Source organism: Phacochoerus africanus, chromosome 2 (genome assembly GCF_016906955.1).
Source record: "Phacochoerus africanus isolate WHEZ1 chromosome 2, ROS_Pafr_v1, whole genome shotgun sequence".
In the NCBI taxonomy this organism is placed as follows: Eukaryota; Metazoa; Chordata; class Mammalia; order Artiodactyla; family Suidae; genus Phacochoerus; species Phacochoerus africanus.
In genome coordinates this window covers 242,523,152-242,544,745 of record NC_062545.1, presented here as the reverse complement: position 1 = coordinate 242,544,745, position 21,594 = coordinate 242,523,152, and the positions used below count along the sequence as shown (strand labels likewise).

The window sequence follows — 21,594 nt, the reverse complement described above, 5'->3', positions numbered from 1 at the left end:
TTAGCCTTTTTGGTTGCCCAGTATTGGAACCCCCTTCCTATCCTGGAGAGTCTCCTACCTTCTGGGGCAGTATGACAGTGGTATCGTCTCTACCCAACCTATAATAAAATAACATCCCATTTTCTATTCATTTTACTTGGATTCTGTAAAGTTCTACTTTTTGTTTTAATAACACTCATCACCATCTGACGTGCGAGTTACTTACTTAACTGTTTGTGTAGCTACCGCAGAATCACCTGGAGGGCTTGTTCACAAACAATTGGCTGGGCTCCATACTCTGTTTCCGTAGATCTGGGGTAGGGTGAGAAAATTCGCATTTGTAAAATATTCCAGATGGTGCTGCTTCAAGAACCACTGAGGAAGAGAGATGAAGATACAGGAGGTGCTTGTAGTCCTAACGCCCGTCCCAGGTAAGGACGGCACTGATGGTCACGAAGGCTATTCTGGGAGGACAGAGTGTACCCATCTGTTCCTTCATTCAGTCAAGGACTATTTAGGAAGCGCAGCAAGAGTGCTGGGCGCTGGAGGTTCAGCAGTGCACACCACGGGCCAGGCTGGTGCGGTGGTGGACTCAGACCCTGGCCCAGGGTTGGGAGCTCGCAGTATGAGAAGGGACTGGGCTGCCGCTCCAACCTCGCACTGGGCAGGAAGTCTCGGGAGCCGCGGGGAGGGCTGCAAGCGGGCGACGAAAAGGCAAAGGCGAACTCGCGAGCTCGGTGGCGGACGCTGCTCTGAACTTCCCGGAACCCGCTCTCCCCACCCCCCACCTCCCCCGACTTGGACGGTGAAGGCGCGCCCTCGTCCCGGGCACGCGCCCGGCACACAGTAGGCGCGCGGCCCGGCCTCCGGCGCGCTGCTGGCACATAGTAGGCAGGCGGGCGGGCTGGCGGAAGGGGGCGCCGGCTCGCGGTATCCGGGGGCGGAGCCGGCGCGGCCGGCCGGGCAGTCGGGCGCGGGCCGCGGGCCGCGATGGGCGAGGGCGGTCTGCCCCCGGCCTTCCAACTGCTGCTGCGCGCCTGCGATCAGGGCGACACCGAGACGGCGCGGCGACTGCTGGAGCCGGGAGCGGCGGAACCGACAGAGCGCGGTGCGGAGCCTGAGGCGGGCGCGGAACCGGCGGGGGCCGAGGCGGCCGGGCCCGGGGCGGCGGCAGCGGCGGCCGGAGCGCCAGTGCCGGTGGACTGCTCGGACGAGGCGGGCAACACTGCGCTGCAGTTCGCAGCGGCCGGGGGCCACGAGCAGCTGGTGCGCTTCCTGCTGCGTCGCGGCGCCTCGGTCAACAGCCGCAACCACTACGGCTGGAGCGCGCTCATGCAGGCAGCCAGGTGAGGAGTCCGGGGCTCCTGGGGCCCGGGGTGGTGTCCAGCGGCCCGGGGGCACTAGCGGGCCCAGGCAGCGGGATCTGCCGGGAAGGTGAAGAGTGAAGGACTGGTTCGAGAGAGTTGGAATAGTAAACTTTGAGCAGCTTGGGATAGGCGAAGAGGACGCACTTTTTTATACCGTATAATCAGCATCTTAGAAACATCGGCCTTTCAAAATAGAATCTGGAGACTGTGAATAGAATCTTAGAGACTCAGAACCTTAGAGATGTTCATTCATCCCTTTTTGCAACGAGGGTTTCCTATCCGCTCTAGCTTGGCGTTGGAGATGCGGCGGGACCCAGGTTAAGTCCCCACCGGAGCAAACAGCTCATATGTCACTGGGCAGGCCAGGCAAAGGAACAGGCTTGATGGGAAAGTTCGGGAACTCTGGGAGTAGCAGACCCAAGTTCGGGAGATGGGGGAAGGTTTCTCGTAAGAAGATGTATGTATTTAAGCCGAGATCTGAGAATGCTTAAGAATTGACCAGGATAGAAGAAGTAGAAGGTGGGAATTGGGTGACAGGAAGCTCCTGCAAAGGTTTGGAAGTCAAAGTGAAATAGGCATTGGTAGGATTGCTAGAATGATGTTATGGCTGGGAGGGGTTGGAAATAGTGGGTGCTAAGCCCTCTTTGGAGAGAAAGAGGCATATGCTTGGTGGCAGGCTGAGGAAGATGTATCCTAAGGTCTTTGGGGAGAAATGGAAGGTTCTAGGCAGAACAAGTATCAGAATCAGATTCATGTTTGGAAAGATCACTTTCACTGCAGTGTGAGGGGTGGGCTAGAGTCACAAAGCTCGGTTAGGAGGGGATTGCAACAATCCTGAAAGAGGTGGTGGTGGCCTGGACCAGAGCAGAGAACAGCAGTGGGAGAACAAAGAGATGAGTTTGAGATGTACTCAGGAAGTAGGATGAACGGGACTTGAAGCTCTGATATGAAGAATCTCTGGAAGAGGAGTTCCTGTTGTGGCTCAGTGGAAACAAACCCATGAGGACATGGGTTTGATCCCTGACCCACCTCAGTGGGTTAAGGATCCAGCGTTGCTGCGAGCTGTGGTGTGGGTCACAGACATGGCTCAGATCTGGCATTTCTGTGGCTGTGGCATAGGCCAGCACCTGCAGCTAGATTCGACCCCTAGCCTGGGAACTTCCATAGGCCGTACTCATGGCCCTAAAAAAAGGAAAGAAAGAAAGAAGGAAGGAAGAAAGAAAGAGAATCTCTGGTATACAGTGAGGTCTCTCACTCTTGTCCGCCATCTACTTTGGTCCCACCCAGTTACTTGGAGAAATTCCCCAAGGAGGGAATGGAGGATATTTTGATGGATATTGCCGAACTGCTTTCCGTATAGGTGTATGAGCTTCCTATGGCTGCTGTAACAAATTACCACAAAGTCAGCAGCAATCACATCACTCTGACCTGGGCTCTGTCATCACATCTTCTGACCCTTCTGCCCCCCCGCTTCCACATTTAAAGGACCATGGTGATTCCACTGAGCCCGCCTGGATTATCTCCCCATCTCAAGGTCAGCTGCTTAGCAACCATAATTCTACCTGCAACCTTAATTTCTTTCCCCTTTGCCAGAGAACCCAATATATTTATAGGTTCTGGGGATTAGGATGTGGACGTCTTTGGGGAGTCTGTTATTCTGCTGACCATGGTAGTGGCACCAGTTCAACCTCACAGCAGCAGTGTGAATACCTGTTTTTCTGCAGCCTCGCCAACAGAGTGTATACACACACACACACACACACACACACACACATATATTTTTTTGGTCTTTTGTCTTTTCAGGGCTGCATCCATGGCATATGGAGGTTCCCCGGCTAGGGGTCTAATCGGAGCTACAGCTGCTGGCCTACACCACAGCCACATTCACCCCAGATCTGAGCTGCTTGGTCTTTTGTCTTTTCAGGGCTGCACCCATGGCATATGGAGGTTCCCAGGTTAGGGGTCTAATCGGAGCTACAGCTGCAACCCACACCACAGCTCAAGGCAATGCCAGGTGCTTAACCCACAAGGCCAGGGAACAAACCCACAAGGCCAGGGAACAAACCCGCAACCTCATGGTTCCTAGTTGGATTCGTTTCCACTGTGCCACAACGGGAACTCCAAACAGAGTATATTATCAAACTTTTGGGTTTTTGTGTCTGATGAGTGAAAAATATCTCAGTGTGGCTGTGATTTACATTTGTTAAAATGAGTGAAGTAAACATCTTTCCATATGTATGAGCCATTTGTTTTTCTAAAAAGCATTGAAATCACAACATTTTCACTCAGAAGCTTCTCATTGTGACCTGATAATATTTTAGTTCTGAGTTCCTTTCCAAGTTAGAAAATTTTTATTCTGCATTATTTTCAAACATGTTGTTTTCAACTGCCATGTGGTATTTCATCTATGGGGTGATAGTGTAGTTTGTTTATTCCTTAGCCATTGAGGTATTTATGTCTATAAACACACTTGGGGAACGCACACCAGTTGTTAATACATGGTTTGCCCATTCACCATGGGCAGTAATGCAGTGTTTTATGCACTGTGTGTTGGGACTCTTTGTCTTAAGATGTATGATTTCTTGTCTGGAGCAGTCTGGAGTGGCCATAACGCCTTTTGGGCTATGGGCCTTTTTTCTGACGTTCCCTGTTTAGTGGCCCCATCCACTCTTCCAGGCTTTAAAATGCCATGTAACTCCTCAGCCTAGTACCTGTCTCTGCCATACCCTCTCTCTCTTTTTTTTTTGGGGGGGGGGGGCTTCTTGTTTTTTCCAGGGCTGCACCCTCGGCATATGGAGGTTCCCAGGCTAGGGGTCTTATCAGAGCTGTAGCTGCCGGCCTACACCAGAGCCACAGCAACACGGGATCTGACCCACATCTGCGACCTACACCAAAGCTCACAGCAACACCGGATCCTTAACCCACTGAGCGAGGGCCAGGGATTGAACCCAAAACCTCGTGGTTCCTAGTCGGATTTGTTAACAACTGAGCCACTGCAGGAACTCCTCCCTGCGTGTTTTTTGTTTTTTAAGTCACCATTAATTGAGCATTTACTATGTGCCAAGAATTTAACTTTACAGATGAGGATTTGCGATAACAAAATCGATTCATGAGCATACAGGTCAGCAGCTTTGGGCAGTCCGAGTGGAGAGCCCTCACCATAACCACATATAGGAAGCTCCTTCTCCTCCTTGTGAAGGCTTCCTCTTCCTCCCAGCTTGGCTTCTTCTGGGAAGCCTGCCATGACATCTTCTCATCCACTGGGCTATCAGCCCTGGGCAGGCCTCTGCAGTCATGCCCACCACCCTCGTTATAGCTGGTTGCCTTTGTCTGTGGCACTCAAACCTGGCCACACATCGGAATCAGTGGGATCACTTTTCCAAATCAGATTCCTGAGTTCCCTTTCTGGCATTGTGATTCAGAGGACCTGGGGAGGCACAGGGACTCTGTGTGACAGGAGGTTGCTCAGAGATTCTCTCACATGGGAGGTTTGGGAGCCACTGGTTTCGCCTCACCTTGGAATGCCCACTTGGAGTGGGGGTGGAGTCCTTGCTGAGGGAGATGTGTGTCTGTAGCACCCACTATGCTTCAGGACGTCTCTGATGACCGCTTTCTGCTGTTAACCAAGTTCTGCAGGATGGTCACAGCCCTCTAATTAATGTCTAATTTCTGTTAACTATTTTTTTTTCCTTTTTAGGCCCGCATTTGTGGCATATGGAAGTTCTCAGGCTAGGGGCTTGAATCTGAGCTACAGCTTCCAGCCTACGCCACAACCACAGCAATGCAGGATCCAAGCTGTGTCTGCAACCTACACCACAGCTCACGGTGACAAGGGATCCTTAACCCATTGAACGAGGCCAGGGATGGAATTTCCACCTTCATGCGTACTAGTCAGGTTCTTAACACCCAGTGTATTAGGAGCCACAAGGGGAACTCCTAATTTCTGTTAACCTTGATGGAGTAGGAGCCTCAGAAAAATTAACCCAAACTTTGCTGATAAATGCTTTAACACTTTTTAGAGGACTTTCCCTCTTCTCTACAACTTGATAGAGCTGGAATTTGTGGTTCAAGTGTCCTGACTTTGTCACTTGTAAATCGAGATGTTCTGGACCAATGACATTCATCCTTATCCCTCCGTTGATCTTACAGAAGCTGTTTTGGGAGCATTAGCTAGGACATACTTTCTCATTTTCTGCTCTGAGGATATGGTAGAATGTGACAGTCCCAAGGGAGGATAACTCTCAACCTTTAACTGAGCCTAGCCCTTCGTTTTGTGATGCCGACCATCTGTACTCGGATGGCACCTTTGTCTCTGCTGGGTTGTGCTCGAGCTTTCTGTTGGCTAATCCATATCAACAGCTCCCTGTTGAGGAATAATATGTAGGGAGACTTCCTAAAGGATACACAGTCCGGGAGTTCCCATCATGCCTCAGTGGTTAACGAATCCGACTAGGAACCATGAGGTTGCGGGTTCGATCCCTGGCCTCGCTCAGTGGGTTAAGGATCTGGCGTTGCAGTGAGCTGTAGTGTAGGCTGCAGACGCAGCTCTGATCCCAAGTTGCTGTGGCTGTGGCGTAGGCCGGCAGCTATAGCTCCGATTCGACACCCAGCCTGGGAACCTCCATATGCCGTGGGTGCAGCTCTAAAAAAAAAAAAGGATACATAGTCCATCTGCTCCTTGGATCAGGACAGCCAGCCCCACGGCTGTGTGCCACCACAGTCCAGTCTTGTGCTTTTCCTCTTTGACTCTAGATACACCTCAGGGTAAGAACCACAAGATGGGCTCCCAAGCGGTCAATTTCAGTGATGGGAGCATCTATTTCTCACCCAGCTCTCTGTGTTCCAGAGCCCATGACTCTGGAACACAGAGAGCAGAGTCATCAGAGGCCCTGTGCCCAGACTGCAGTTTTGTCTCTTGCAGATGTTTTACCATCAGAAATGGTTACATTCACATTTTTTCCCCTATTCTTAAAGTGATAACCTTATCAAGCGCTTACTTGGTGTCAGGCACTGTGTTAAGTGCTTCAAATGAATTAACTCACTAAAGCTACACAAAACCTCGGGGAAGGCAATAGAACTCATTTCCTATTTTACAGACGAAGAACTGAGGCTCCGAGCAGTTGAGTCACTTGTCCAAGGCCACACAGCTAGTGAGTGGCAGAATGAGATTCACACCAAGACAGGTGGCTCCAGAGACTGTGCCCCTGCCATGAATCTTGTAGCTGACTGTTTTCCTCTTGGTGTTGGCCACAAATATGCCACTCTGAAAATTTGCCAACTGCTAAAGGTTCAAGTTGCCTTGTTTTCTTTGGCTCTAACTTCACCCTTGGCTTCCTTACTTTCCTTCTCCTGCCCTTCACTTCTCTGCCTGCCAGCGTGGCAGAGCTGGCCTCTCAGCCCAGTGCTCTGAGAGCAGAGTGCGTGCCAGGTCTTTCAACACAGGTGTTAATTGCTGAAATTAATTGGTAATCTTAGCAGCTGCTCGGAAAGCCCTGAGCTCCCCTATCTTCAGTAATTACCTGTTAGAATCTTAGCATCCACAAAATTATCTCAGCCTTCACTGAATCCTATTATATTTTCAGCCTAATTGAATGACCTCTTGAGCTATTCATGAATTCGGAAAGCATTCGAGATGTTTGCATGTTTGCTCAAATTCAGCCCTTTTTCTCCTCTGTGAGTTTGTTGTACTTGAAGAACTGGGGTTGGGGATGTTAGGGTCTAGGCTCAAGTTTTGACTCTATCACTTCCAAACCGAGAGGCCCTGCATTATTGCTTTCCATTTTAATCTTCAGTTTCCTCACCTGTGGAATAGGCATTATCGGTTAATCTCAGGGCGGATTAAGATCCACTGGATAAAAACATGTCTGTACCTTGTTAACTGCTGTCAGGGATTATGCTAGATTTTATCTCAGGCTTGATGACTAAATTTTTAAAGTTCTCTACTCCAGCGGAGGATATACCAGTTCTTCAGCCAGGTCCGTTACCTGTGTCTGGATCTTCCTCTGCTGGGTTATGCTAATTCATTCACTAATTCCTGTGGCAGAATTTACTGAGCTTCTGCTGTGGGCCTTGTCCTTGGAAAGTGTCCAGTCTAATAGGAAGACCGTATAGAGGGAAGGCTCTCTACATCACTTGGAGTGAGGACAGCGGGTTGTGGTTGCTCAAGTGAGGGGCCCCTGAACGGATGAGGGGCGGGGGGTGGGCCTGGAAGCTGCTCAGAGGAGCTAAGATCTGAGTCCTGCAGCAGGATAAAGGGTGTGCTTGGTAGACGGGGACAGGAGAGGACTCTAGTCAGAGCTGCAGGATGGCAGAGGCATGAGAGGAGTGTAACTGGTGAGTGCAGGTGAGTGTGGCCGGAGTACAGCTGGGGACTTGGGAGGAAATGAGGTTGGCAAAGTCAGCAGGCCTTTCTGGGGCAGTGGGAAGTGGGGGAGCAGCCATGAGATGTAGGTTTGGGGAGTCTCATTGTGGAGGATGGGCAGAGAGACGCTGGGGTTTCCGTTCTCTGCCTTCGAGTTTATTTCAGTCCGACTTGCGTTCTGTCCACTTTCGGAGAAGAGGCTTGTCCAGCCCAGTCCCGCTGCAGCTGAGGAAGCCCGTTCACCAAGCTCTCCCTCTCTCAGCTCCACCGGCTGAGTGACCCAGTGCGGTTCAGGTTCACGTCCCAGAAGGTATTTGTAAGTTCAGACCAGAGTTCAGCCTTGGCTCTGCCTCTACGGGGAGGAGGGAGGCCCTGGGCTTCGATGAGGGACAAAACCCACTTCCGGAAAGGAGAGGAGCGCCACATAGAGTCATTGCAAAAGCTGCCTCGCAGATGCTGATGTTGCGCAGGCATTCTGGTTTTGTCAAACCTGGCACCGCCGGCCCCTCTCTTGTCGTTCTTTCCTTTTAGTCCAAGGCTCCTTCTACCTCTGAGCCCAGAAAGAGTGTGCCCAGGCAAAACGCTGCAAAACGGAATTCTTCTGCCCTCTGGCGGCAGAAGACGGAAGAGATTTTGTTGGGAAGAGGCATCTGTTTTTCCCCTTCCTGGCATTAGATTTGGTGGGTGTCTGTCTGTCTCCCCAGCGTCTCAGCAGGGCTGCAGCTCACGCCTCCCTGGGGAGTCTGGCCCAGGCCGGATCCTCAGCCGCTGGCAAGGGACATTCCAGCCAGCAGGTGGCAGTAGGTCTCTGGCAGGAGCTGCCCCAGTCCGCCTCTGCTGACCACAGCTTCGCCACACCTCTTGGCATGGGGTCGGCTCTCTCATCTCGGAAGGACCTTCTGTGCATGTGTGTTTGGGGGCGGGGAGGGGAGACATGAGTCAGACGCGGGCCCTGCGGTGGGGAAGCAGAGCCCAGGCAGAGAGGCAGCTTACCAGGCTCTGAAGCAAAATCACATGAACTCGCTGCGCTGGGAGAAGCAGTGTGGTGAGGGGGAACGCAGAAGGGCAGCGGGATTCAAACAGACCTGGGTTCTGACCCTGGCCCCGCCCTCACCAGCTGGGTGACCTTGGCGCATTGTGTAATGTAAAATGTTTAATAATTACAATTATAATGCTTAGCATGTCTGTGGTGCTTCCTTTGGCCAAGCACTGTTCTAGCTGCTTTATGTAGATTATATGTTTGTATATATATTAACTCAATCTTTCACAGTTCTTGAAGTAGATGTAATCATATCCCCGTTTGGGGCGTGAGGAAATGAAGGCACGAAGAAGCTAAAGTTCCTTCTCCTGGTCATACAGCTAGTGGATGGCAGAGCTGGATTCGAACCTAGATGGGGCAGTGTCTTGCCTTTGTGATGGTGTATATGCAGGGCCAGCACAGTGCCTGGCACCAGGAGAAGGCCTTTTATTATAAGCAGCTATTACAACTTTAAGAATTAATGATTCAATAATAATTTAACAATTTGTGATTAAATAATTACATGAGCTGTGTCCTTATCACTGTCCCATGTTGAGTGTCACTACTTCTCCATCTTCCTGGCAGATTTGGGCACGTGAGCGTGGCACACCTCCTTTTGGATCATGGGGCTGATGTCAATGCCCAGAACCGGCTGGGGGCCAGTGTGCTCACCGTGGCCTCTCGAGGTGGCCACCTGGGCGTGGTGAAGCTGCTCCTGGAAGCCGGTGCCTTCGTGGACCATCACAAACCCTTAGGCGAGCAGGTGGGGGACAGCAGGGACGAGTTGCTGGGCATCACGGCCCTGATGGCTGCCATCCAGCATGGACATGAGGCTGTGGTGCGTCTGCTCATAGAATGGGGTGCAGACCCCAACCACGCGGCCCGGACTGTGGGCTGGAGCCCACTGATGCTGACAGCCCTCATCGGGAGGCTTGGCATGGCTCAGCAGCTGGTGGAGAAGGGGGCCAACCCTGACCACCTCAGCGTGCTGGAGAAGACCGCCTTCGAGGTGGCACTTGACCGCAGGCACAGGGACCTCGTGGACTACCTGGACCCACTGACTACCGTCAGGCCCAAGACAGGTCAGGCTGCTCCACCACCACCCACCCCACCATGGCCTCCCAGAGGACCCCAAATTCTGTTTAAATGGCAAAAGCTAAGGGTTGCCCAAACAGTATGGTGTGCAGAAATCAGAGTCGCCTGCAGGATGTACCATGTGTGAGAACCATGTAGGGTGTTTGCTACATGTAGGTTCCTGGCCCACCCTCCAGAGAGTGATGTGGTAGCTCTCAGAAGAGCCTGGAAACCTGCAGAGCAAGGCCGCCTCCCTAACCAGATGATTCTGGCATAGGCGCTTCTGGGATTCTTCTAGAATGGGGTCAGCAAACTTCTTCCGTAAAGAACCAGTTAATAAATATATTAGGCTCTGTGGGCCATACAGTTTCGGTTGTAACAACTTAGTTCTGCTAGAGTGAAAGCAGCCTACGTGATATGTCAGTGAGTGGGTGGGGCTGTTTTCCAGGAAAACTCTAATTCTAAAAACAGGCATAGGGGCAGCTTTGGCCCAGGACGGCAGTTTGCCAACCCCTGGTCTTCAAAAGTGTGCCCAACCTCAGCTGCCAATGACCAGTCCCCAGAGACTAATTCACATAAAATTCAGCCCACTTTTGAAGTTTTTCAACACATATTAGTGTGTCCTGTTTCTTTTTTTTTTTTTTGCCATCTTTCTGGCATTTAAAGGCATGTCTAAACAATCCTTAGCAAATCTGCCACAGGACACTATCATGTTTCAAGACCTCTAGTTCATCCTGTGCAGTAGAACCATGAAATGCAAAGCCAGACACAGCCTCGCTACCCTCTGTCTGTGATGGGTCTGATGGCAGCGGCTGGGCTGTAGCCTGTGAGCTTCTAGGGCTGAAAGGTAAACATTGGGAGAAAGGGTCTTCAGACAAATTGGTGAAAAAGAAAGTGTAGAAAAGTTTGATACCATCCAAAGAATATGCAATAGTCCTGTCAATCACATTGTTAATCAGCTACACTTCAATTAAAAAAAAAAAATTCAACTGGCCATTAAGGAAAAGTCCCATCATTCAAAAGATGCTGCAAATTTGGGAATTGCTCATTAAAAATAAGCTCTTTGGCCGGAACAACCCTGAAATAAATATGTTTTTGAAAAACCCTGTAACGACAGAGGAATGGTGAAAATGAAGAGGACACTGCAACAGAAAAGAAAAAGAAGTTTTGGAAAACCTTTCTGAAGCTGGGAAACCTCCCACCTGGTGCAGACTGGGAAAGTGAGGTCCAGAGAGGAATAGAGGCTGGTCACAGGCCACACACCAGTTAGAAGCTGAGTGACCCTCAGAAGGCAAAGGATTCTGTGGGCAGGGCACTGGGATGTGATTGTCCAGTTCTAGCACTGGTAGGGCCTCCGGGAGGTGGGCATGCTTGTAACTCTTTCTGAGCCTTCCTTTGCCTTTGTGTAAAATGGGGTTAATGACAACTACCAGGGGGCCATGAGCAAAAAATAAGCTGGCCTCTGGTGTGTGAGCCCTCAGCCCAGGATGCAGCCATTCAGTGTTAGGTCCTGGGGAAGAACTGCAGTTAGAAATTAGGGCACCAGGCTCAGATAGTATTTGTCCTGATGCATGGCTGCTGCCTTCCTTTAAAGGCTTTGGTTTGTGCCTTTGTCTTTGTGGCTGAGATTAGGAAGACCTACCTTCTCACGTCCAGACTGTGCCCACACACCCAGCACACAGACGCTTACCTTGCACTCCTGGGGGTTCATTCACATTGCAGGTGAGGGAGAGCAGGCTCGGGAGGGTTTTGAGATTGCTCAAGGCCTCTGTCCTAAAAGTGGATGGTCTGCGACTTGCACCCCGCCCGTGGCCACCAAGCTCTGCCGCTTGTACTGCTCGTTTCGTCCTTCCTCAGATTCCCCGGCTAGGATCCTGGGGTCTTGGCTCCCCATGTGCCTCCTTAGGGAATGCACAGCACCCTGGGAAGGCGATTCCCTCATCGCCTCAAGGTGCGGAGGTGCAGACCCCATGGTGGGCATATCCAAGGTCACCGTCTATCTGAATCAGCCCCACCTTGACCATGCCAGCCAAGGGACCTTGAGCCAGCTTCCCACGTTTACCAAACTTCCATGTTGTAATCCATAAGTGGGGGGTGGGAGTACCCCCTGCCTCATAGGACTGCTGTGAGGATCAAGTGAGGTCACTCCAGCTCAGAGGAAGTACTTGAGAGATGCTGGCTGCTGCTGTCACCCCTGTCGCTATTGTCGTCGTATTTGATAGGACTGGGTCCCAGTTCCGAGCAGACTTTGCCATCAAGCAGACCCTGGTTTGAGGCTCAGCTTTTCCACTTTGTGGCTGGGTGGCTTTGGTGTGTTCGTTGTACCTGTACAACGACTTCAGTTTTATGAAAGGACTTCAGTGTCCTTTCATAAAACAGCCATAAAAAATACACTTTCTATGAGCAAGAGTAAGATAATGCTTGTAAAAAGGCACACCCCGGTGCCAGGCACCTAGATAGCACTCCGGGAATGGAAGTTATCGTGATGTGTTTTGACTGATGATTCATTCATTCTGTTCTCCTGCAAGTATTTGCTGAGGGCCTGCTATGTACCAGGCACCATTCTGGGCACCATCACAAATCAGCCCCAATCTCTGCCCTTGGGCACCTTGGCCTCTTGTATGGGAGACAGATAAGAAACAGGAAATAAGCATATTAAAGAAAATAAATTACATAGTATGGGAGGTGGTAAGTACCACAGTGAGGAAGAAAACAAACGGGGGTGAGGTGGTGGGTTTGGGAGTGTGCAGTTAGCGGGGTGCAGGCAACGTTGTGAAGTGGGGTGGCTGGGTGGCCGCCTAGAGGAGGTGCAAGTTCAGCTGACTTGCAGGAGCTGAGGGAGTGCTCCACACAGGCTCTCAGAGGAGAGCCTTCGGGTAGGACAGCAGCAGGGGCCAAGGCTGCGTTACTGGTAATGACAGATTATTAAATAACAGCATTAGCCCCCAGCTCTTTTTGTGAGATTCCAGGAAATCCTTGCCCAACTGGGGCCTTGGAGACCCCCAGCTCTCTTCCTTGCATTAGCTGCAGGACAGGGAGCCCTTGAAGCCATAATTCATTGTGACACCCTCCTCACCCCCACTGTGGTTGTTCCTTTGGCCTTGGCAAGGTCCTGGGAGCTGCTCTGATGGTGATGCAAAAACTGGAACCCCGAGTGAGGAAGGGAACAGCCCAGGGTCACTGGACATCAGGCTCAGCTGCCACTGCCTCCTGGGGTCAGGCTAGACTGTCAGTGATTCCTTGGCAGATGGTTGCTTAGCAACCACCACTAAGGCCAGATGACACACTTTTTTGTCAAAGGGTCTCAACTTGTGAAGGCCCTGGCCCACAGCACATCAGACTCTCCAACATTTAAAGGAACAAGACATACTTTTAAAAGCCAAGATGCAGAATCATTTCTCCCTTCCTTCCTTCCTTCCTTCCTTCCTTCCTTCCTTTCTTTCTTTCTTATGGTTGCATCCATAGCATATGAAAGTTCCCAGGCTAGGGGTGGAATCGGAGCTGCAGCTGCCGGCCTACGCCACAGTCTCAGCAATACTGATCTGAGCCACATCTGCAACCTGTGCCACACCTTACAACAGTACTGGATCCTTAGCCGACTGATTAAGGCCAGGGATCGAACTCACATCCTCATGGATACAAGTTGTGTTCATAACCTGCTGAGCCACAATGGGATTCATTTCTTAGTAGTATTCCAAAGGCAAAATTCGACACTTGGTTCCATGGCCCTGTCTATACTTCCCTGTAAAAGCCCTGGAGTTAACTAGTACCTGTTCTGGGGTGGGTGCTGGTCACTAGGAAAGATAACAAAAATTTCTCTTTGGATAGAACCTAAGACTTTGTGAAGCATTTTCCCATCTATACTATCTGTGTCTGCAACCACCATGTGAAACCCATGTTAGCGTATTGTCCCCACATCAATGATAAGGAGACAGATCATTCTGGGAACGTTCATTCAGATTCAGACACCCTGTCTCCAGACTCAGTGCTCCTTGGGCCCTGTTGCCGCTTCCTCCCAGCTGCCAGAGGGGGCTGCTCAGGACCAGGGATTTGGCCCAGAGTCACAGGTTTCTTCCTGCAGCCGCTCCATCCCCAGGAGTTAGCCAGGCTCGAGCATGGGGACGGGGCATGAAGATGTCTGTTTCCTGACAGGAAGGAGCAGGGTACCCACTAGCATAAGCTTGGACAAAGGTGACAGAGCACATGAGGGAGGGGCTTGCATGGAGTGGGTGCAACAAGGCCCAGCTCGAAGCCACAGGTGGGCAGTCGTCTGCAGGGATCTGCGTGTGCAACTCTGGAGCAGGGGTGACTTTCAGAATCATTCAGCCAGCTGCTTATTTGGGAAGGAAAGCAGGTATTAACATTGACCGTGACCACCTCTGGGCTTAGTGCTTCAGGGGTCCTCCTCTCTGGAATTACTTCATGGTTGTAATTTAGTTTTTAGAATTGCAGAGTCATTGTTTCTTTTTAAAAGCTTCATAGGAATCCAGATTTTTCCAAGACTTTGCTTTTCCATTATGTCTGAGAAAGGCTATCCCAATGTTTGGAATGCCTAAAAATGACTCTTTTATGAGGTGTCGGATCGGAAAATGGTCTGCTCGTTCATGTTTTCTTGGCCAAGTGACCTCCCACGGTCTGTCTCCAAAATGTTTTCAGACACTTGGACAATAACCCTTCCCAAAGGGCTGCTGAAGTCACTCACCCATTACACAGGTCTCTGATTAGACTCTTTTTGAAAAGTATATTATTTTTAAAGCTAGGCTGGGTTGTTACACCCTTGTGACTTTTCTGTTATATTAAATCTTTCCGTGGTTAACTTTTAAAATCTTTGTTTACCTAGATGAGGAGAAAAGGCGACCTGATATTTTCCATGCATTGAAAATGGGTAAGTGCTTTAGAAAATCTTTTTGGATATTTGGGAATATAGTGGTATGTTCTCCCAACCTCATGTTTATAGTCGTTTTCAAGGCCACCCAGAGTATTTCAGAAAGAAATAGACATTTTGTTGTTTCCTGACTGTAGTTTCACCTGGGGAGGTCCATACCCTGGCAGCTGGCAGTTATGCTGCTTTACACACAGATTCCAGGCTGCTCTCTCAGGGCAGCTAAACCCTGTGGGCTATGCCTTGGGTCTTAATTATCGCTAAGGTGGCCTGAGTGCCCACCTCCCCACTCCACGCTCTTTGTAACGAAGGGCTCTTTAGCCTGTAATTTCCTCTCTTGAGATAGACCCCTACTTCCAGGAAGCCCACCCTGATCCTCTCCTCCCAGGGAGACCTGAGCTGTCCTCCATGTGCATTGCCCTTCATCTGTCTCCTTCATCTATTCTCTTACGACAGCAATGAACACTCCTCACTCCTGTCTTTTTTTTTTTTTTTGCTTTATTTTGGGGCTGCACCCATGGCATATGGAGGTTCCCAGGCTAGGGGGTCGAATCAGAGCTACAGTTACCAACCTACACCACAGCCACAGCAACATCAGATCCAAGCCACATCTGTGACCTATACCACAGCTCACAGCAACCCTGGATCCTTAACCCACTGAGCGGGGCCAAGGATTGAACCTGCAACCTCATGGTTCCTAGTCGGATTTGTTTCTACTGCACCATGATGGGAACTCCAACACTGTTCTCTTTCAGTAAGGCTCTTTGTGTGCTTACCTCCATCCCGCCTAGACTGAAGGATTTGAGATTAGGGACTACTTCTGACTCATCTTTGTAGCCCCTGCAATACCCAGCAGCCCAGTGCAGAGGCAGGCTTAGCATATTTGTTACATGAAACCACTGAGTAAATAATCCTGCAGTGCCAGGCCCATAGATCCCTGGGACTCCTGCTTCCATTTGCAGGAAACTTCCAGCTGGTCAAGGAGATTGCCGACGAAGACCCCAACCATGTGAATCTGGTCAATGGAGATGGTGCGACCCCCCTGATGTTGGCAGCTGTCATGGGGCAGCTGCCTCTGGTGCAGCTACTGGTGGAGAGGCATGCTGACGTGGACAAGCAGGACAGCGTGCACGGCTGGACAGCACTCATGCAGGCCACCTACCACGGGTCAGTGCCAGCTCCACTTTCTCAGCGGGGAGCCTGAGGATGCCCTGGGCTGTGATGGGGCTCCTGGTGGGTTTCTGACCCTGAGATGTTGCAGATAAGCCCCATGCTTGTGAAGACATTGAGCCTTGCAAAAAAGACTAAAGCTGCACAAGCTCGGTCAGTCTTGCATTCCTATGCTTCGTGTCCAGATTTCCTGTAATCTTGGCACAGAATTTCCCCAGTGGCCACAAAAAACCAAGCAGCTGAAAGATAAGTTTCTGTAGGTTGGTTTCAGTCGAGCAGAGAGGTGGGTTCTTTTGGAAGTTCGCATTGATACATAGAGGCCCCCACGCTACCCCTATTAAAAGTGAATGCTGGCCGTTCACACCACTGGCTTCTCAGAAACGATGTCCAATGGTGAGACTTGTCCTAACTCTCATTTCGAATAGACATCCAGTGGTGCTTCTGAATCCCTTCTCATCCACTCATCTCTCTGCCCTCCTGGACGCCTCCTCCTTGAGGTGGGCTGACTGAGAGGCAGGGATGTGCACACAGCCTTGCATCTGATAGGTGGGCTGACTCCTTTCTTGCCCTACTTCAGGAGATCAGAGCACTTTCCTCTGTCCTCTTAAAGTGCTTTATTCGCTCATTTGATGAGCCTCAGGTTTCCATATTGAACACCCTGGCCTGCAGGAGGCTTCATGTTTGAGCTGCAGGGGTCTTGATTTTTTTTTGGGGGGGGGGGTGCAGTTACCTCTGTGTAGTCCTCGGGGCTAGTGCCTTTGCTTTTCATTTTCTTTATGGAAGGAGCACTCAGGCTTTGATTTCCGTCACGGCTGCCTCGGGAGTAGGGAACAAGACAGTTTTCCGTGCCCTCTTATGTGTAGAGATGTTCCTGTAGTTAAAGCCGCTGCTCTTGTTGCCCAGGAGCAAAGTCAGGCTTTCCTTTGTAGTAGGTCTCACGCTGAATTTTTCTTTCCTCCCCAGGAATAAGGAGATTGTCAAATATCTGCTGAACCAAGGGGCTGATGTCACTCTTCGTGCAAAAAACGGGTACACGGCATTTGACCTAGTGATGCTGCTGAGTGATCCTGGTGGGTTGGTTCAAGAAAAGTTTTAAACCTGCCAGGTTTGGGTTCTCTGGCCGAGCATCGAAATAATCACCTGTGTTTTAAGCACTTGCTTATTCAAGGGGGAAGCCACTCTCTAGCCCCCAGAGTTCATCACACACTTCAGGCGAGTCTTTGCTTGTCCAAAGGAGGGTGGTGCTGGGACCAGGTGGTTCCTGAGTCCTCGCCCAGCTCCAGCCTTCTGGGAGTCTCCAGGATGGAGGGCCCATGAGCCTCATCTGCCTTGGCAGTCCACACAAAGCCTAGAACGGTATCTCCTTCCCAGCCAGAGAGAAGAAACAGGCCCCTCTCATGAGCAGAATCAGACAAAACACTGATCCTCTTGGCTTAACTGTGTAGGTGGAGGCTCTGGGGCAACAGTCCTGGGCTGGAGGTGTCCCCATTATCAGCCCCCGGCTGGCACCTGCTGCTTTCCTCAGACCCTCCTCCACTGTGACAGGCCCTCCTCTGGGACCTGAGGCTTCCAATTAGTCAGCTCAGAGGGCAGGGTCTCTCTTATCTGTCATCCTTCTTGTGACCCAAGTTTCAGCTCAGAGATGGAGAAGCTGCGAGGCTCTCCTGACCCATAGGCTCTGGGCCCTGAGCCAGATCCTAACCTGCTGGTGGAATGGGGAGGACCTGACTTCCACAGTTGCACGTGGAGGTCCTCCTGCCTCTCTCTGCTACAGGCGTGGCAGGCCAACCTCTAGCTGCCACCCTTACCCCCACCCCACCTGCAGGCCCCACAGATACATGCTGGTTCTGATCCCTCCTCACAGAGCGTGTGAGGGAAGCAGAGCCTCACGTCGTCTTGTGGACTGTGGTGCCTGGCGCCTGGCAAGCGACTTGATCCCTGCTGGAGAGGTGGGGCCCTCCACTCAAGTCAGTGATCTCACTCCTCGCGTATCTGGAGTTCACGTCCTTCGGAATCAGTCTCCCGGGGTTTCCCGGCTACATGGCACACAGGCTTCCTTCTGACAAACTCGTCTTCTGCCACAAACTGTGTCTCTTCCGCCCCACCCCTTCATTCCCCTGCCCTTTCCCAGTAAAACAAGCTGTCCCAATGGATTTTTTTTCCCAGCAGGTTTTCAAATGAAATTGCTGCCTAAAGTTTTCAAAGAAGCACATGTTTATTATTGAACACTTGGAGAGAAAAAAAAAGGAATAGCCGTCAAGAAACAAGCATATTAAAAGTTTATAGTTTTAGGTTTTTTTGTCTTTTTAGGGCTGCACCCGCGGCAAATGGAAGTTCCCAGGCTAGAGGTCTCATCGGAGATGTAGCTGCCAGCCTACGACACAGCCACAACAATGCAGGACCAGAGCCACATCTGCGACCCTCACCACAGCTCATGGCAGTGCTGGATCCTTAACCCACTGAGCAAGGCCGGGGATCGAACCCGCATCCTCATGGGTACTAGTTGGTTTTGTCACCACTGAGCCATGATGGGAACTCCTTATAGTATTTTCTCTTCAATCCTATTTGTTGCTTTTTTCAGTAGCCTCGTTGGTAATAACTAATACTACTTTACCCTTTATAAGTATTTACTGTATGTTAGGAATTTCCCCATATCCTCCAGGTACCTTTATATGGTGGATACTGATGTCACCCCATAATTTACCCACAGTTACACAGCCAGGGAGGAGCAGAGGCGGAACTTGAACCTTGGCCCTGTGGCTCTAAAGCCTATACTTAAAAAAAAAAAGCCACCTCTCTGCCTTCCTGGTAGAACAGAGCTTCTGGTTTTTATTTCTAGTTGAGTTAAGCCCTGCAGGCTTCTTTGTCACCTTTTGAAGAGCTAGTGGAGAGGCAGGCCACCTTGATCCTGCAGTCACAAATGCTCTGGAGCTGCAGGGCTGCGTTCTAAGGCTGAGGTGCGGGGGGGGGGTCATCCTGGGCCCCCACCCCAGGGCCCGACAGACATATTTGCAGGTAAAACGCTGCCTTTTGTGTCCATAGACACGGAACTTGTTCGACTGCTGGCATCTGTCTGCATGCAGGTGAATAAAGACAAAGGCCGGCCCAGCCACCCGCCACCCCTACCCCACTCGAAGGTCCGACAGCCCTGGAGTGTCCCAGTGCTGCCTGATGACAAAGGCGGACTTAAGGTTTCCTTTTCTTGTCTTCATGGGCATCAGAGAGCCAGGCCAGTATGGGTGCTGGGGAGAGATGCTTATCGCTTCTTTGTTACCCAGGACTGGTTAGGCCAGGGTGGGGAGCCTGGAAGGTGGCAGGAAGTGAGCTGGAGGTGAGCAGGAGGGGATGGCGGGGACCAGGGAGAACTCGGATGATCATATCCACTTAGAGGCAGTAGTGGCTGCTTTGTGAGTGTGTGGGTCCACGTTGCCACATCTTCCCATCTTTTCCAGGAAAAGCTCGAAACCCAGATTTTGATGCAGAGACTCAATTTAGAAATGTAGGGAATTTAAAATTTACTTTGCGACGTAGGGCCGAGCTGGCCAGACTTGACCATCTCTCCTTCCAGACCGTCTGTCTGTGGCCTGTGCTTTAGTATGGAAAGTATTTGTTGATTGCACCTTTCTAGGGTCTCTCTGCGGTCCACAGGCCCCCATCAGCTTCTTCCTAGAAACCTCAAAACCAAGCTCCAGTTGCTTATTTCTCTTTGAATATCTCATCTTCCCAGTCCAGTTCTGCTTGTTGGAAATCAAAATTATTTTTCCCCCCGTCCTGTCTGGGGTTCCAGCACCTTCTCAGATCTGTTGACTTGCCAGTCTTCTCATGTGTGTCATTCACTCCCTGGAGCTTTCCTTGCAGTGTTGTTTGAACAGCTCCCTTCATCCCTGCCCTCACTGCCATCTCATGGGCCAGGACCTCACAGCCTCCCTTTGGTACTGTGCCAGTCACCTCTGAGCTCTCGGGGGTTGGGGGTTATAAAGATATCCTGGGGGCAGCATCTGTCCTCTCTCTAGGTGGGGAGGCTTCAGCTGCAGGAGCAAATGGCTCAGGCCTTGCTGTGGACACCCTGACTCCTCTCATGTTGTTGCTGGCTTGGGGAGGGGGGGTTATGCAGTGAGAGATGTTAAGGCTTTGCTTCTGTGCCCATCTGTCTGTCCCTGTTTCACTGTAAGACTTCAAGCAAGTCGTCACCCCTGGGTCTCTGTTTGTCCAGCTATGCCATAAGGTTGATAAGAAGAGGGTGAGCAAGTAGGGTTCACCGCCACCTCCAGCCTACGGAAAGGCCCCCTAAGGGCTGGTCAGGAAGGCTTTAGAGAGAACCATGGCTTTGGGGAAAGGGTCCTGTGGTCGACTGGTAATGCCTACAGTGGGCCCGGGGGGCATGGGAGGAGTGGTCACTGTCCCTGGGGTAGGGCTTCTCAGGGCGTGACCTCTACTCTCCACTCCCTTGACAGTCCTGGTGGAACCGAATGTCCAATCGGTTCCGGAAGCTCAAGCTGATGCAGACACTACCCCGTGGGCTGTCCAGCAACCAGCCATTGCCTTTCTGTGATGAGCCAGAGCCAGCACTGGACTCCACAATGAGGGCCCCACCCCCCGACAAGATGAGCCGCTCTGGGCTCCCCGATGTGGCCCCCATGACCAAAGACAATGGTGAGAAAAAGTTGCATGTGTGGCAGAATTTGCAGAACCTCTTCACCCTCATCCTCTGCCTTTGATCCTACGTCCTGGGCTGATGCCAGAAGTGAGATGATGCTGGAATGTGACACTGGGGCAGAGTGGCTGGTCTATGAAAAAGAGATAAGGGACATAATGACTGTCACTGTGGTAAGACGGGGAAGCTAGTAGCAAGAGTCCCCGTTTCCTGTCCCATGTGCCCTGTTGAGAGACCACTGGCCAGTCACTCCCTCACTCTTGCTTTCATAGGTGGTTTTCCACCAGAGGTGATTGGTCTGGCACCAACATGATTTGAAGTAGAGTGAGTTCCTGGGCTGAAGTTGGGGTAGTGAGCACCGTACCACGGGAGGTATTCAACAGACTGGTTGACTTTGCCGGGGCGCTGAAGGAGATTCCCACACTGATTGGGAAATTGACTAGTTCAGATCCCTTCTAACAGGCCGACTGCCTACACCCCGACTCGATCCTTTGGCATCACTGTTTGAGACAGACTATTGAGCCGGGCATACCATTGTCTGACCCAGCATGACAGTGGTTGACGGAAAAGCTGAAAACACACTCTATGGTACCTTTTAAATGCTTTCCTTTTCTTCGGATATTGAACACCAATTTTTATTTAATATTTAATCACTCAGGAGAGTTGGTTTTCCAGGATGAAGGCCGACCTAGTCTCTCATCCTGATGCCATGAACTCGTTGCGGGGAGGTCATTTCAAGAAACTTCCATTTGTTTCTCAGGTCCTGGGAGCACCAGAGGAGAAAAGGAAGATGTATTATTGACAACCATGGTGAGTGCTGTGCTTTTCTAAAAGCATTTCAGGTCTCTCTGAATCGTTAGGGGATTGATTTATAAGGAGGGAGGTGGGTGTTCGTCTTTCTTTGTGGTGGTTACAGATGGGATCGATATCACAAGGGGTAACAATAGGTACATCTCTGAACAGAGGATCAGAAGAGATGCCAGCCCCAAACTGTGGGTGAGGCTGTGCTGGTGTTTAGCAGCCAGAGGTAAGCCCCGATCTTGCTCTCAGGGCGGCAGCACTGAGGCCAGGGCCTGGGAGGGGTAGGAA

At 51.0% G+C, this 21,594-nt stretch overlaps 1 protein-coding gene across 3 annotated transcripts in view; it reads left to right on the top strand.

The window, feature by feature from the left end:
• Positions 1–960: 960 nt before the first annotated feature.
• ANKS6 (ankyrin repeat and sterile alpha motif domain containing 6) overlaps positions 961–21,594 on the top strand; it is a 63,212-nt gene continuing 42,578 nt past the window's right edge. For all 3 annotated transcript variants that reach the window (XM_047768020.1, XM_047768019.1, XM_047768021.1), the window contains exons 1-8: positions 961–1,325; positions 9,311–9,807; positions 14,640–14,684; positions 15,644–15,848; positions 16,815–16,921; positions 18,894–19,042; positions 20,306–20,504; positions 21,266–21,315. In XM_047768020.1, coding sequence (XP_047623976.1) covers positions 970–1,325; positions 9,311–9,807; positions 14,640–14,684; positions 15,644–15,848; positions 16,815–16,921; positions 18,894–19,042; positions 20,306–20,504; positions 21,266–21,315 — 1,608 coding nt within the window. In that variant the 5' untranslated portion in view covers positions 961–969. The remainder of the gene's footprint in view (positions 1,326–9,310; positions 9,808–14,639; positions 14,685–15,643; positions 15,849–16,814; positions 16,922–18,893; positions 19,043–20,305; positions 20,505–21,265; positions 21,316–21,594) is intronic.